The 17263-nt window shown below is 38.1% G+C and overlaps 1 protein-coding gene across 3 annotated transcripts in view; it reads left to right on the top strand.

The window, feature by feature from the left end:
• Positions 1–17263, top strand: part of PTPRN2 (protein tyrosine phosphatase receptor type N2) — a 658488-nt gene that overhangs the window by 238516 nt on the left and 402709 nt on the right. For all 3 annotated transcript variants that reach the window (XM_069006416.1, XM_069006415.1, XM_069006418.1), the window contains exons 6-7: positions 10142–10616; positions 16839–17093. In XM_069006416.1, the coding sequence (XP_068862517.1) occupies positions 10142–10616; positions 16839–17093 (730 nt within the window). The remainder of the gene's footprint in view (positions 1–10141; positions 10617–16838; positions 17094–17263) is intronic.

The raw sequence follows: 17263 nt of genomic DNA, 5'->3' as shown, positions 1-17263 counted from the left end.
CTATGATGTTTACCATTTACTGCAAGAGCTTCTTTGAGTGATTTTTGAATCACTTGAAGTTCATCACAAACTTAAAATTATTTCTCAGTATTTAGGCAGTATCTACTGCAGGCTGTAATCTAGCCAGCTGATAATGACTCTGCCAGGGAATAAATAGCAGCAAATCAGAAGTTTGGTAGGTCTGTTTCCCGAGGATTACAGTTGTAAAGAACATTTCACTTTACTTCAGCTGAAAAGAGTTGTTCAGGAAATGGGCACTTGGTGGCATTTGTTACTTAAGCATTAGCTAGTGGGATTTTGTGTTTGGTTTTCTTGGTCTTCCCCCCCACACACACTTGGGCTTTATGAAAGTTTTACCATTCACAAAATGCTGAATTATCAGGCTTTGTGATCCCTTTCTACTAAACCTGGATGTAGTATGTGTCATGGTCTAGCATAGTTTGGGTTTTTCGTTAAGAAGGGCTCCATCAGCCACCACAAAACCCAAACTATGCTAAACCATGACAGTATGGAAAATAAAACATAGCCAGGCACATATTGTAATGAGAATTGGTCTGTCTTAGCTACAGAGGCAAGAAATGCAGAGGCTTCAAATCATCTGTGAATTGCCCTGCCCCTCTCCCCTCCAGCTGGAACAAACACCTCTCATATCAAAACACCCAAACACCTGAAAAACCCACTACATGGTTGACATTCCTACAGAAACTGAGGCTCAGGGTTTTGTTGGGATTGAATGGATAGCAGGTAGCTGGTATTGCTTAAGCTCAGAGGCTGTAAAGGAGAACTTGCTGGCTTTGCTGCTGGTCTCTATGCCTGTATTCGAATAGTTACGAGAGATTTCAATTGTGCTGCTTTCATCTGACTGAGAAAATTTTTTAATCTTCACAGAAAGAGAGCTTATTTGAAACCTGACCCAAGTGTACTTCCTGCTGGACAGGCTGCAGGAATGAGGAAGTTGCCATCACACTTGTGCTGTGGCTGTATTTCTTCTTGCAGAGGTCTCTGTTCTGTGGTTTGGGTTTAATGGCCAGAAGATTCATGGAATTACTTTTTCTCCTTTCTCCTGACCTGGCCTCTTAGGGCTTCAGACAGAGTGGGTCCTACCTGCTGATGAGGTCTTTCCCAGGCTAATGTGCCTTTTAGGCCCTTGTAGGTAAGATTGGGGGAAAGAGAAAATTATGTCAGATACATTACGGAATTTCCTGAATTTTCTGTTGTTTCTGTTTCTTTGTGTTTTAGTTGCATTCATTTTCATGGGAAACTTGTATAGATATTGTAATTACAGAAATCTCCATGTCTTAGGTATTCTTATGAATTTCAAAGCAAAGATTTCTGGGGAAAAAAACCTAGGATCTTTACATCAAAGAACTGGCTAATAAAGTTAAAGGCCTTTTCAGAATCATGAAGGGGAAAAGAAACAAATAAAGTGACTGGTTAGTGCCAGAGAGTTGTGGCTCAGTAGTGCAGTGCTGCTGAAAGGGGAGAAGTTGCAAGTAAAAACTCATGTAAATTATATAAAATAAAAATTCATATATTTTCTGGCCTAAAAAATCAATTGTTTGAATCTTTGTAATTGATCACCAAAAGAACTAATGTGTGTGATAGTTACTTAAAAGGATTATTATTTATTTTAGAGAATCTGAGTGCATGAGTGCTCAAAGATGTACTCTGAGCTTATCTGCAAATAATAATTACTGTGATTAACTAGTAAGAAATTACTTAGTCATTGCACATTTTAACCTGGAGCTTTAATTCAAAAAAGCAGCACCCTTATTTATCTAACACTGATTTAAATACAGGACTGAATGAAGTTCATCAGAATGTTGATGAAAAGTGAAAAAACATCCTGCAGTGTATACATTTAAACTCTATTTATATAAATGTAAAATTTAATATTTCATATATAAGGCATTATGTATAAAAATGTAATTCAGCTGTGCTTGAACACTTTCATAAAAATATTTCTGAAATAATTGATAAAGGAATGTCTCCTTGAAGCTACAGAATTGCCAATACTCTGTATTGGCATACTTAAGCAGTGATATCTGAACATTTCCCAAGCATTGGTGTATTCATTTACCTAAAGCCATTACAAAGTAGGGAAGAACTAATGTCCCTACTTCATAGACAGATTAGACAGATTTTCTGAGTTCATGCAATAGTTTTTTGGTAAAGTGTAAATTAAAAGTTAAGCCTCAAATCCCAGAAAAGTATTTCATCTTTTGGATCATTCTCCTCTCCACAGCTCTTTATAGCACAATAGAAACATTAAATCCTCCTTAAAAAAAGCTAACAAACACACATAAACACAACCCCTCCCCTCCAAACAAACAGACAAAAAACCCCAAAACTCCAAAACCAAACCAAAACAGCTCCAAAACCCAACAAACAAACCCCCATAAGCGCTGGAGCAGAAATATTTGTCTGTATTGGTGCACGTCGGCCTAAACTGATTCCATGATCAATGGAGGGAAAAGGAGAATTTTCAGGTTGTGATCCATCTATTCTAATTAAAGTCTATAAAATGAGACCTTGTAATTTCCATCCTCTTGGCCATTCTGCAGGAGTCTGCTGTAGATTGCAATTTTTTCTGGAAGGACTGGTACCCACACATTTAAAGCTCTAACAGAATCATGGCTACAAAGCCAGGTAAAATTGCAGTCATGTTGTTTGTGGCATAAATACAGAGTCTGGTGATCTAACATGACTTGTGATTTATTTTTTGAACTAATAATTTGGCAAAGGAGCATTTAGTACTCCTTTAATACTAGTATTATGCTCAAGTCTTAGACCTAACTCCTGCTTTTACCTACAACCCATCAGTTTGTGCAGGATGTAATGACAGAATTTCAACATCTAACATAGAAACCATCATTTCCCTTATCACACAGGTGTCTTGTAAGGATTAATTATTTTTTCAATTATTAGAAGATACAAGTGGCATGGAAATTTTATTATAAATGATCTGTGTCAAAGTCTGGAGTCTTATTTAAAAGGGCAGTTAATTAATTTCTAGTAATTCCCAGATGAAACATAGATTGATATTTTTAAAATCTCACATACTGACTGTATAATAAGATTTGGTTCTTTTTCAGATCCTTCCCTTCAAAATCAACTCTCTTTTCCAAATACCATGTGTTTGGAATTAATTTCTGTAATTTTTCCTGCAAGTTTGCTGTTTGTCTTCCAAATATTTACTCCCTGAACTTCAGTTCACTGCAATCAGTAAATAAAAGATGATGGAGCTGATACAAATTTTAAAGTGCATTCCATTTTTATTTTTCCATCATACTTATCAAATGAGAGAGTAGGGCTTATAGAAATTTAAACTTACTTTGTCTACCTTTGTGTGAGTGTGTTGGTGTAGACAATTCAGGACAGTGGAATAACAATTTTTTTTTTTTTAATGGAGGGAAAAGACCTCAGCTGACCTCAAGCAGTTGTCCAGCAAATGGAAGGTTGCTTTCAATGGGATTGTAAAGCAATGTTGTGGACATCAATCCTGCAGATCTCTATTCACTTGCATTTCTTAGGTTAAAAGTATTTTCTAGATTCATGTGTTGGAGTTATAAATATATTGGATTGGTGCTAATGTGCTCAACTTTTGGCAGATGAAGATCATCATGTTTCTATGAAAATCATCTTTAGATAATGAGATAGCTTTATATACCAGCATATGCCTACAGAAAATGTGTTTAAACATCATTCACTGAAACCTCAAGTAACAGACTTATTGCCATATGAGCAAAATGTTCTCAGGCAAGGGAAGCTGATACACCCTGGTAGATCTATCAGCACTGATCACCCTGCTGCACAATTTCTACCATCACTGGAGGTTGACTGTCACTCTTTGGTTCCTGTTGGTAATGTCAAGGAGCTTCTGACAGTGGTAAAGATGCCCCAAATCTTGTGTCCCCATGTCTAGGCAGCAGCCAAGTGGAGCAGGTACTGCCAGTAGGCACCACAGGACACGAGGTACAGAACAGAGCTTCCCACCCCGGAGATTCATTAGAAATTGAGTTTGTTGAGTAGACAGGACAGACACAAGACATGGTCAGACAAGTGTATTGGTCGGTCTGCTCACATGCTACCAGTCCCTACTACTCCTTTTTCCTAAACATCCCATAGCATGCCTTGGACAATGACAAGATGGCACCCATAAGGAGTCCTGCATCCCATAAGGAGTCCCACACCCCTGCAGACATGAGCCCTTTTCAGTCTGCAGGGTGATCCAGAGAGCTTCTCCCATCAACCATCTGGTGGGTGGCACTCCTGGACATGATGGCTGATGGCTCACTGTGATGGCCCTGGATGGAGCCAGGGCAGGGGCCCCTTGGCATTGATCAGGTTATTTGGGGTCATCCACCTTTCATTTTTCTTCATGCGTTTTATCCTTTATGTGTGGAAAAAAGCCAGGTTATCACATATCCCAATGTGTAAAACTGACCTTTTTTGTTTATGATGAGCGGTGAATGCTGAGGAAGGACCACCCAGAACTCCTTTTGCACCAAAGGAAATGTTGTTTTGACCCATAGAATGGAAATGTGTCAGAAACAAAGAGAAAAAACAGCAGTTAGTTATGAAAACTAAAGATAGTAAGTTACATCAACTGACAATAAAAATTATCCATGTGGGAGAGTCTGTTGTAGATAGTTGAAGGGTAGGCAAGCAGGTATGATCATTCCAAAGAAGGTCAAGAATGGCTGGGAACACTTGAGATATAAAAGTGATTTTTTAAAATAGTAACTTATACATGAAAGAAGCCAGTGTATTTGTCCTCTCTTTTCCTTTTTTTCCTTTTTTCTTTTTTGAGGGTTGTTTTGCTTAAGAGTGGAAGCCAAATCTCTGAAATCAACTGAAATTACAGCAGTAGAGTTTATTGAATGCTGTAGAGTCAGAGCCTGGACAGTCCTGTTGCACTGTGATTTCACAATAAGGATTAGGGAGCAAAGTCATCAAAGTTTTGATCAAAGCAGACTCTGAAGCCTCCTTTTGCTTGATCAAGTTTTTGACACTGCAAACTACAGGATGTTGATTAACAATCTCTGCCACCTTCTCTGATTTAGTTATTAAATGGTTTCAAAGCTACTGTATTTTGCAGAAAGAAAATAGAAGATAGTTGCAGAAAATTATTAATGAAATAGTAGGTCAGGTGAGATGACTGAAATGGTGCCTGTTGCCTTCAGCCTGTGAATCTGTGGATAGGCCATGGACTGATGCTATCCCATCATTGCACGAAGCACTGGTTTGGCCACTTTACCATCTTCTGGATTCTGAATTAGTCTTCCAAATTCTTAGGGTTTGTGCATGATGTAATATCATTATAGTTAGTGAAAAGGTCATTATCAGCTCATAGAAAAAGCTTTTGCTCCATTATTACTCAGAAAATTGAAAACTTTCATTGGCTGTAGTTGTTATTTTCAGACAAAGCTAACACTGAATTTGGTGCAGAGTGTGTAAGGTCATGTCTACAGCACACAGAGCTTGTCAAGGGAATTCCCCCCTTTCAGCTTGAACCTGGCTGGAAGCCTGCTGAGATATCCTGACAGGACAGCACTGTGTGGGCACAGCAGCTCACCAGCTGAAAGAATCAAGGCTTCTTTGTTATAGGACTTGCTACTTTACCTGTGATGCTCTGAGGACAGAGCTGTGCTGCTTCCTCAGTCCCATCCCAGGGATTGCATGCTGTCATCCACTTCATGACACCCATTTGTCCCACAGGTTTCATTGTTGGGTGGATTTCTCTCAATTTAAACTGAGCCATACAAATTCACAGTCTACCCTTTGATTTAGCAATCAGGCAGTGCCACTTGTGCTGGTGTTTATTTTGGGGGTTCACATGAGTTCATGTATCTCCCATGCAGGGAGTTTGCATGGGGCAAGTCTGTGTCAGTCACAGAGCATCTAGACTGTGTCTGGTACAAAAGCTAAACTTCTTTCACTCCGCACAGTGAGTTAAGGTATGAGGTAATTTCATTTCTGTGAGTCTTTGGAAAATGTTATTTTATCCCACCATGTGTAAAGATGGGCCTTACAGTGTTTGTTGTGGTTTTATTTTTTAATTTCAGAGACCATAATGTCAATATCTCAAATAGGCACAGTAAATTAAGGGTTGTAGGTGGAATCATGCTCCAACCAAATTTAGGTGGTAGCAAACATGGATTAATATCTGCAAATGCATCAAACAGAAAAACGTAAATGAAATTCAGGGTAGAAGATTTCTTTATGCATTTCTAAGGGATTTTTTTTGTTAGCTCTATATGCCTTCAAGATTTAGCAAATGTATGTGCAAGAAAGGAAGTATTTTGTCATAAATTGGATTCCATTCTTTCTGCACTTGGGCAAAATATTCAAGTCACTCTACCCTTTAGTGGATAAATTGAACAGCATTCTGTTGTATCTAATCCTGCACCCCTCTTTTAATTTGTTGGGTTTTTTTTAATAATACATCTAGTCCATAGACTTTTGCATACTGTGTCTGCAGAGTGTAATTTAATGTGCCCTTCTGTGAACTTTCATGCAGAAAATGTCAGTTAGTTACATACCTAAACCATACAAGACATTGCCCTAACAATTCCATCTTCAGAAAGGTTAGTGTGTGTGGATTTTTTGTAATATGCGAATTACTGCGATAGCTTATTTGAAAGGTGGTGAAGGAGAGGAAAATCCTGTGCAGATGGAGAAATGAGATTTTTTTAAAACTGAGGGTTTTAGCAATTTGGAGTGCTTTTCTAAGGCTTTGTATCAGTGACATGAGATAATTGAACAATATTTTACTGATTAAAAAATGAAATATTCCTGATAGTAACAGAGGCTTTTGTTTCAACCCTACTCAATGTAAACCATCTATATGGTAACTAGAGCATTCTTTATTTTTTCACATTTCACTTAATGTTTGTTTGGGCTGGAGTTTTTTGTTCTACTGCTGGCAGTACTTCATATGAATCCAGTGTAATCAATCCAGAAATGTATTTTCTTTTAAAAATTTCCAGCTCCATGTTTCCCTCTGCTTCTTCATAATGTTCAAATTCTCCAAAGGCACCAACATGGAAAATTACATTTTTTTCAATAACCATGGATTATGCCATTTAACTTTGACATTAATCAAACTAGCAATGTCCATGTTCAGGAATTTAGCTTGCAAAACCCACTTCAGATAAGATAATCAAAGTGCTCTGCAATTGTTATTAACAACTTGAGATGTAAATTGTCACTGGATTCTAAATTACATATTACTGATATTTTTGTCCTATATTTTTCTGTAAAAATTAGATGTTTTTTTCCCATACCACCCATACCATGTATTTGTCTGTGCTGCAATTTTACTTGGATTTCACCTTGCATATGTCAGGTGGCACATATACTTTGGGTGTTTTGTTTGAGATGGGGGCAGCAAGGAAGGGGATTTCTTTTCTCCTGCAAGTGCAGGATTGCCATACAGCTGTGAGACCCCTTTAATTAAGTCAGAGTAAGCTACATCAGATGGGCTGCTATCTGAGTGAAGACAGCTGAACTGTCAGTGCTCTGCTTTAATTAGAACTTCGAGTATTTCAGCCCTAACTGCCCAAAGTGTGACCTGTCAAGCTGCTGAGAGGCTGCCCCTTCCTGATAGGGGTGCAGCTCTGAGCCCAGGACTGGCACACACTTATATTCAATTTGTGCACTGTCACTTGGTGGGTTAGTGGTCTTTTCTTTGTTGATGTGCTCATTGTCTGCAAGAACAGAAAGTCACTGGCCTGTTAATATTAAAGGTTATTTGGACTTGTTAAATAGCTCATCAAAAGCCAGCCCACATCTCCTGACCCTAATCTTTCACATGGTTTGAGAGTGTCCAGCAGTTTCTTCCCCTCTAACACTTACTAGTAAAGCTTAAGAGGCAAAAGAGAAAGCTGGATATGGGACATAGATCCAAATTTGGGTGCATTTACCCAAGCTGGATTGAGCAATTTCATGTCTTTCCATGGCTGAATGGGGAATGTCCTTTTCCCCCTGTCATGTTTCTCCATTTCACAGCTCCCTGTTCTTCCTTCCCTTGAGCCGAAAAGGTCCTCTGGAAGGCAGCAAGGCAGAGAGAACAGGAGTGGGAAAGACAGATGTCAGCTTATGTGAATTCTCAGTGAGCTGCTTGGGATGTCCTGGGTTGCTTTGTGTCATCCTCTGCAGTTCCTCCTCACTCTGGTGTGAGTATCATTAGAGAGTTAATTACCCCAGGCAAAGACCTGTTGAAATAGGTAGATAAATGCATTTGGCTGGAAGTTTTTCACATTTAGGCTTTGCTATTAAGCATGTAAACAGTGTTCAGCTTGCATTTTGACAACTGGCTCCCCCTTGGAGCTGATCAGAGCAGTGCCTACCCTGCAGCTGGAGCACTGAACCAGAGCTGCATTGCTGCTGTTTGAAACAGTTCCCAGGGGACACTAAAATATTTCATACACAAAGCTGCTTGATCTCTAGCTCTATATTCTTTGACACTGCCTTACTGTAGCCCAATTTCTTGGCTTTCACAAGGCACATTTCTATGTTAAAGACCAACTGCAGAAATCCAAAGCCTTGCATTGGTAGATCACAAGCCAAAGTGGCCAAAGTGCCTTTTGTCTCTAATAAAATTGCCTATAGCATAATTCTGTTTAAATCAAGATGTGGAACCATGACACGAACCTCTTCAATTGTTTCTTAAGGGGAGGAAAACCCTCTTGGAGAGAAAGGTATATCAATTTGTATTGTAAAATCCACTGACTGATATCAGAAGAAATAGAATTATTCAGATGGACAGCAAAATTATTTTCCAAAAATTAAGGCCTAGATAAAATTTAAAATTACTTCTTCATCTCTGGAGGAGTTTATCAATCTTACTTATTTTGTTTTTACAAAGTACATTAGCAAATACATAAATAATGGTTTTTCTGTCTGAATCCTTCTAATTGCTCTCCTCTGGAGTGTAGAGTCTCTTCACTCCCTCTGTATTTTGCAGCTCTGTCTGTCCTAAATCATTATGTCATCAGTGCACAGGGACACCAGTGATTCACTATAATTTATAGCAGTGAGAGCTGAAATAGTCTCTGTCCTAAGTTTGCCACATTGTATGTAGTTTGTGTGACAGTTTAACCAAGAAAGCACAGCTGGAGCAGCAGGACCCATCCTGCCACACATACAGCATGGGATGCAACTTCAGCAAAGTGTCCTGAGAGAATTATAAACAAAGAGTCTAATTGGGATGATTCTGGATATAAGTGAACCTCTCAGTTCAAAGTTGTATTTAGCGAGAAGTAAAGGAAAATTATTTTTGAAATTATTAAGGAGGATGGAACTGGGTTCTTAAAAAACCAAGAAGTCCTGCCTTCGGGTTGTGATCATAGCAAAAATGTTTCTAGGATTAAATCATAGTAAAAAGAATGTCCATCTGGTGTGTCCATGAAGATATGAAACTGAAAATAGGAAACTGGACTGCAAGACCACCTTTCCACTTTTTATTCCCCAGCATTTCTTCAATAAAAATGAGGGTTTAGCTTGATTGGCATGTTTTCCACATTCTTGTTTAACTTGCTGTGTTGTTTTTCCATAAAATAATAATTTATTTAAAAAAATTTAAAGGTTGTTTATACTTTTTTTCATACTGTCAGATGATATATTGATTAGAGATTTAATTTAGTGGAAAAAAATGTTTTCATTTAAAATAGAACAAAGAATTTAATGTATGCAAAAAATTGTTTTACTTACTTGATATTCTTTTAAAGATGACATTTTTAATTTGACATGCTAGTTTTTGGTAAGTAATCTGAAGAATAGTTATTCTCAAAGGTTAAGTAAAAACCAAAGGGAAAGTGTATTTATCAAATTTTCTTTGTCTCACTAAATACAAATAGTGCATACATAGTTAACATTGAATTGTATTATTCTCTGTCTAATCTCTTTCTCTTGCTTTTCAATAATTTAATAAACTGGGTTTTTGCACAGAAGTGGTAGTGCCTCTTTGAAGCACGCTTAACAGTTTGAGGTTTGCAGTCGACATTTGCTTTATGGGTTCCAATTATTGCTTTCTGGGTTGGTAAAGCACTAAGGGTTAAGCCTCAGATCCCAGCACAAAAATAATAACAAAGCAATACTGATCTCTTTCCTTTTTTCCACCTTCTGCTCTCTCTAGAGCTACATCTACAATGATCCTATGAGGTACTACATGAGGCAAAACCCCAAAGAGCGATCGCTTCCTTTGGCCCATGCATCCAAATCCCATCAGGAATTCTCAGAGAATCCCCATGGGAGGACCCTCAGCCAGCGCCAGCCAGACCAGCTCTTGCCAGAGTCGGGAATGGGGCTCGGCCAAAAGAGCCTGGTGGCCGCACTGCACTCCTACATCACCCAGAACCTGTCGGCACAGAGCAGTGATAAAAGCCCTCACAGCAGGACTAAAGGGCCTCAGGCTTATGCTGAGAGATTGTATTCTACACAAGTCAGTCCTTTTGATGGAACTTTTGCCAAAGGAAAAGCAGAAGATTTCAAAGTGAAGAAGCTGCTCCAGCCAAGGCCTGTGCCTGGAGTGCTGAGCGCAACCCCTGAGATGCTGAGTTATAAATCTGCTTCCCAGGATAATCCAAAGGACCCTCTGAGCATTGTGGATGGTAAAGTTGATATTTACTTATTTTTTCTTATCTGAACTTTCCCTCATGTTTACTGAGCATTTTTGAGAAAAAGAAAATAAAATTAGACATTTTATATATCTCCTACTATTGGCATATTTATATCTACCATAACACAGTAATAATGTTCACCATTCCAGCTACTCTTTCCCTGCAAACGTCTACCCACATTCTTCAGCCCACCTTCCATATGCGTGCAGAAATATATGGCACTTAGTAGGACATAGCATTTATGTAATTTATTATATTTTCAAAGCATTTTACAAACAGCGCATAATTATGGGTATATCTTTGCTATCAAATCTGGTTTTGTGCAGTCATCCCACACTATATATATAGATAATATAGAAATGCTTGGTTTTGTTCCACATCTCTTTATTTAACTAGAAATTCAAGGACCATGGGTAAAATTCAAAGTTAAGTACAGAATTTAATAAGTGAGATGAATTCTGGCACGGAACACAGAGAAGGGAGGAGTCTCTCAGTTCCATGGATAGGTGGACAGGAAGGTGGGGTTGCATCTAATTTTGTCTGGACATTCTGTTACAAAGAACCCATTTCCTGGATTTTCTTTTTTTTTTTTTGATAATGCTGTCTAACAGTGATTGGATCCCAGTTTCCTCTGTACATGGTAGTTCAACAAATATTTAAATAAAAATGGAGGGTAACATCCCCATGCTGGGATACACTTTAAGCACTGCTTTGTAAGATGAGTCTTGGGGATCAGGTAGACTTTATAACTCTGATTCATTTTGTTGTTTCTTTAAACTAATCTAACTATCAATGTTATTCCAGTGGTTCAGAATGCCTGAAAAATTAAAGAGTTGATCCTCAACCATTGTCAAGCACTTACATCTGTTACACTGCAGTCACCACTATCCCAATGGATTTTGGTGATATGTAAGAGGGTTCCTTTGAATCCCTCTTGTAGTTATTATCATCCATAAAGTGTAGTGTTCTTTGATTTGTTTTGTTGGCTTTTTAAAAAATCCCCCAAAACCAGAACACACACAAACACACAGAAATGTCAGAGTTGCAGCAGAGGAAAGATAATGCTTGCAATCTAAAGGATGCTCAGAAGTGAAAGCATTCTTGGTATGGTGCCCAGAGATAATAGGTTTCAAGGAATGAACTATAATGTAAAATCAAATCCAGGTGGCACTGTAAGTCTCTTGCACAGGTTAGACAATTTTGTTGCTAGACTCAAAACAAACTAGGCACATGCTGGTTTCATTATCCTCCAGCTGTTCCACTTCACCTTTCCTGGTAGGAGCCAACTGGGAAAAAAATGCTTAACACTTACAGGGAATAACATGTTTCACAACTCATTGGGTTGTACTACTTTGACTTCTCATACATAATATGCCCTGTAGGAACTTCTGCCATTGCACTTGCTTTTAAATGTTGCATAGACAAGACATTATGAACTGTTTGAATGGGAAATAATATGGTTTCCATTGTATTTTTGAGCCACCTAATCTCACAAGAAAGTGGTGAGGACAGACCCCAGTATATTTATTGCTTAAAATGCTGTCCATTGCAATGAAGGTGGTTTAGATTCAGATTTCCCAGGCTGACCACACCACCTCTTTCTGCTTTTAACCTTTCTCCAGTCTCTCTTGTGCTTATGGATTATTGTAGGCTTGTGGGTTGTTTGTGTCTCACACTCTGTAAACTACAGAACTGTAAACTGCAAAGCATGGGGTGCTCAGATCTCTGATCCATCTGACAGAGGATTAGGCAAAAGCACTGGACTGGGAGAACAATCCAGAAGGTACTGAGCAGATTAGTGCTGAGAATTGCTGCAAAACAGTGGCAGCTAAATTCTCTAACAAGGCATCCTGAGGGAGAAATACAAGAGAGGGAAATGTGGAGTTATTTTTCTATCAGATTTGGAAGCTGTTACCTCTAGGAGTAGCATGATGTGTGTGGGTACTGCCTTTGTAGTCGCTGTGCAATACTGGAATTGTTAATCTCTCCTCTGCACCAGCTGTATTTAGAATTTGGCTCAGTTTGATGTGGTTTGTTCTAGTCTACTGTTTTTTTGTGTGTTAAATATTACAGAATATGTCTCTCTGTTCCTTTGAAAAGGTCACAGAATTAGTAATTCAGATGTCTTAAAAAATAGCCAACTTCCATGTTTATGGAACAAAAATATTTTTTATATGTCCTCTCTCTTGCAAAGCTGGGTTCACCATTCCATATGGTGCTCAGCTGCTGAGACAGCTAATGTGTGGTCAGTAGGCTGATGGGGTTGAAGAAGACAGACCACCCTATGGAACTTCTTGCAAAGTTACTGCTGCCATACCATGTGGTTGTCAGGCAAGCTGGCTTTGGCTCTTGTGCTAGCAGAGTATGAGGCATGGTTTATATGCTGTACAATAAAAAGCTGTTTTCCCTGGATAAGGTGCTATTGTTACCTACTAGGAAATTCTATTGGTGGAGCTTATATTAAAAATTACATCATCTGGGACATATATGCCTTTACTGCCATCATGGTTCCAGGGTAACTATGAATGGCAGTTGGCATTCATCTGTTGGATAGCTGGAGCTAAGGGAGGAATCTGGTTTGCAGTACAAGCCCTGTGAAACATGAATGAGCATTGCTGAGTCTACTTGGAAGGGAGTCAGTGGGAGACTATAAAAGCTGTGCACAGGTAAATGCATGTTCAAGTACATGTGCTGCTTAAGTGCTGTGCCATTGCAGTATCCATCTGCTTTTTGGTCCTTCTCCAACAATATTTTCTGATTTTAATAAATTCATCATATTACCCAAAGGTGTCAGTAAACAGATGCAATGGTATTTATCTGTTTACCAGCGTTATCCAATAATTTACAAATTATTGCAAACATGGACCAGTGCCATAACAAGTGTAAATATCCATATTTACATGGACAAGGATTAATATTGTATCAGTAGCGTCGTGAAGTTAGCAAGACTCTTTATGTAGACCTGCATTGCAGACTGTTTCTTTGGTGGCTGTCCCTCCTAGGGTAGTAAAAATATTTCGTTCCTCATACTTACTGGCTTTGGTTATTGCCTTTGGTCCTTGACATTTTAAGTCACATTGCAGTTGTTCAATAAAAGTAGATATAATGCCAAAGTTTTACTCATGTCAATGCAGTATCTAGGAGTCTGTTTGATGAACTGTGCCCAGGTGGCAATGACCAAGGCAGGAATGCCACCATTAGAGGAACAGGAGGCTCCTCTATATAATACTGAAGTTTTAGTGAACCAGAAGAACCTGCAGTGAGCCTGTCAGTATTATCTGGAATAGGGCCTGTGGCCATTCTTTTTTCGTGTTATTCCTTGCCCTGTTCCCCCATTCCCATTTGTTTGAGATTAAGACTGCTTTTTTGTTGACAATGGATATTAAAGATGAGTCTGAAGATGGACTGGACAGGTAAGACTTGGCTAAAAATATAGGTACAGAGAAAAGTGACTTTGGAAAAAATGGAAGGGAGATGACAAGGCTACATTGCCTGCATGTTGTGAATAGCTCAGTAGCTGGTCTTGACAGCTAGCTGTGAATGAAATGAAATAAACAAAAATCTAGTAGTGTTACATTAATATAACTCTTTTAATTATATATGTCCTGAAATATAATTCTCTTTTAAGATTTGTCTTCAAATGATGTTTTATTCGTAAAGTTTTTAGTTTTGATTTGGATCTGACACATATTCTGTCTTTTCATTGCTGACTTTATTAGCTCTGCTTCAATAATTTAGGCTTTTCTGTCAAGATATTGTCCGATAGTTCTATAGAAGATAAGAACAGAAATGATGCCTAAGCAGACACAAGGCTCCTGTGGTAATCCAGGAGTGCTGTTTTTTTCCTACAGCTTAGTTTTCTGCATTGCTGCTATGTGTAACATCCTCTCCAAGTGGCCATCTCCCAGTTAGCTCTTCTGCTTCTTTAAAAAGTGGCTTGCACTCAGGTTGATCAAGTGTATTGAAAAATTTTGTTGCAGTTTGGATTAATCTGCTCTTGTAGATTACCTTCCTAAACTAAAGGATTTGGTCACTATGTTTTTACTATATTATTAAATTCGTAACAGGGAATGAGTGCAACAAAATGAAAGGAAAGTTTTCAAAGTTTTCTCTGAAGTGTTGCTAAGCTTCCATCAAACTTCAATATTAATTTTGCTGCCTCCACGTATCTTGGCCCAGAGAGTTTGGCACAGATTGAGTTTACATCTTTGATTCATATTTCTGAACACTTGCTTTCCTGCACAAAGCACTCTGCTATTCCAGTATGGTACCAAAATCTTTGTTGGCTGTCACAGTTTGAAGTAACATCACAGATATAACCTTTTTTGTATTGATAGTCACAATTAAGTGTACTTAAAACTATGCTTTTTTAAAGTAAATTTCAAAAGTTCACATCTTACCAGCTTAGCTGAATTTTGTAATTAAATTAGTAGAATTTTGTAGTAACATCATGGTGGATTATTGGAAAGATGTTTCCTTTTTACCTGGAAAAGAAAGTACAACAAAGAACCACCTTCCCCATATGTCAACACCCTCTTTGACTCGGAGTAAACCTGCTACTTAAGCTGCTTAAGTTCTTTTGCTTTATATGGACTAATTAGGTCAGGGAAAACGGCATTAGTTTAGTTGGTGAATGATGGGTCATGTCAGGAGAAGTTAGTCTTTGCCTTGAGATAGTGTTGAGAAGCTGATGGTGAGGTGCTGATGGTGAACTCTTCAGTTAAAACTGAGGGGTCTGAAAAATGACAAATGTGTCCAAGGTCTTGGCCTCTTATTCCCAATGAAAAATAATCCTTGATGCTTGTCTCCCTGCAAAATCACAGATCTGTTAACTACTTTTATTTCTTTCCTAGTCTCTATGCACTTCTTTCTCCTTTGCTGTGAGGAAAAAAAAATCCTTATTTTTAGCCCTTCTTATGACATTGTTTTTCCCTGTTTTCCTACTTTTTGATTGATTTCTATGTGAGCCTGAAAGCTGACAGCATGGTCCCAAAGTCTGGCTTACAAATGATGAACATGTCCAACCACTGGGCTTTACATGGAGAGTGTTGCTATTGAGAAAAAAGGGTTGAACCTGCCTTCAGACTGCTTATATGTAAATTCATACATTCAACAGAGATTTAAAAGCAGCCCTTATTTTCCTCTTCCTACACAATACTATGTGGAAGAGTTTTCTTGCTTGCATGCATATGCATAGGTATGTTAAATTTCTTATCGACATGAGTAAGCAGAACAGAGGCATGATTGGAAATGGTTTTGGTGTGCTACAGTAAGTACTACATTCAGTGTTTCATACTCTAAGGGACATTAGGCTTAGTTTTGCACAGTTCTACAGACTGATAGTGAAGTATAGATACTATATATGCAGTCAGAAAAGTGCCTTCCATGGGGAGCTGTTATGCTTCATCTTCTGACTCACCTTTAATATCAATTGCCCTTGAATTTCCTTATGTTCAAAACTTTTGCCACATCAAAGGTATTTTGCTGGTTTGTTTTGTTGTTTTTTCTCAATATGACTGGTAAAACATTCATAGCTGGCAAACCAAAACAAGTTCTATATCTGTTAGTTTATATGTAGCTATATATATCTGTATCATCTAAAAATATATATTTGCCAAATTATATATGTTCCAAGAGCAATCAATACGATTTAGAACTTTTGTCCTTTACATATCCATGTATATAATGGACCTATATTTATATCCACTTCTAAGTGACAAGGAGATTTTTGATTGCAAGACACAATATCGGACTCTCATTTTTTTCCAGAACTCTGTATAGCTACTTATGTTGTGAAAGCATATCACCAAACTGATCTCTAGGAAACAGTAATGCTGTTTGTACTCTTTTGCAGCTAAAAAAAAAGTTAAGCTACTTTAACACTTGTCTTCAGTATTTTGAGTAAATTTAGACTAGAAACAATGTTCTTCTTGTAAGGAAAAAGTGATCATTTCATGCCCTCTCTCTAGGAGAACTTGCTGAGTTATAATGGCATGCATCCCCCTGTCCTGGAACAGATTCACCTTGTCATTAACATCAATTAAGAATATTGTGTTTTCTGTAAGGAATGCAGCATGAATGTGTATGTCTTCCTTCAAAAAGCAGATGTTCTCCATGAAGGGAAAGCTATCTTTTAGGAAAAAATTAAAGGTATAAGCACATGTGTTTCACGTATGCAGCTAAATCACGTGCTTATGTTGTTTTGTGATCCAGAGACACTGATTAAAAATGTATTGAAGGACCTAGAGAAACACCAAGTGAATGTGGAGAATCTCAGCTCAACAGAATTGGATGAGATTGCTGATACAATCGCCACTGCAATTCAAAGCGTTGACATTCAGGAAGAAATAGGAAAAAATGCTGGAAAAACTAAAGAAGACAAAACAGAAGCACAAATGAAGGAAGGAGAAGCTCAAGGAAGGGCAGATATTCAGACTGGATTAATGGAAAACAGTGTTAATATACCAGGTATTAATTTTAGAAGTTAAGTACAGCAAAAGACAGCTACCCTGATTTTCCTCTATTGCTTCACATTAGTGCTAGACGTCTAAAAATCAGTTTTAAAGAAGATTGGATGGAAAGTTTCTGTGTTTCCTAAAAGGCTGCAGAATTTTAAAAATGTTGTTTTCTTTTTACAG

Source organism: Aphelocoma coerulescens, chromosome 2 (genome assembly GCF_041296385.1).
Source record: "Aphelocoma coerulescens isolate FSJ_1873_10779 chromosome 2, UR_Acoe_1.0, whole genome shotgun sequence".
Classification (NCBI taxonomy): domain Eukaryota; kingdom Metazoa; phylum Chordata; class Aves; order Passeriformes; family Corvidae; genus Aphelocoma; species Aphelocoma coerulescens.
The sequence above is the reverse complement of the archived record's forward strand: the minus strand, read 5'-3'. Positions and strand labels throughout refer to the sequence as shown.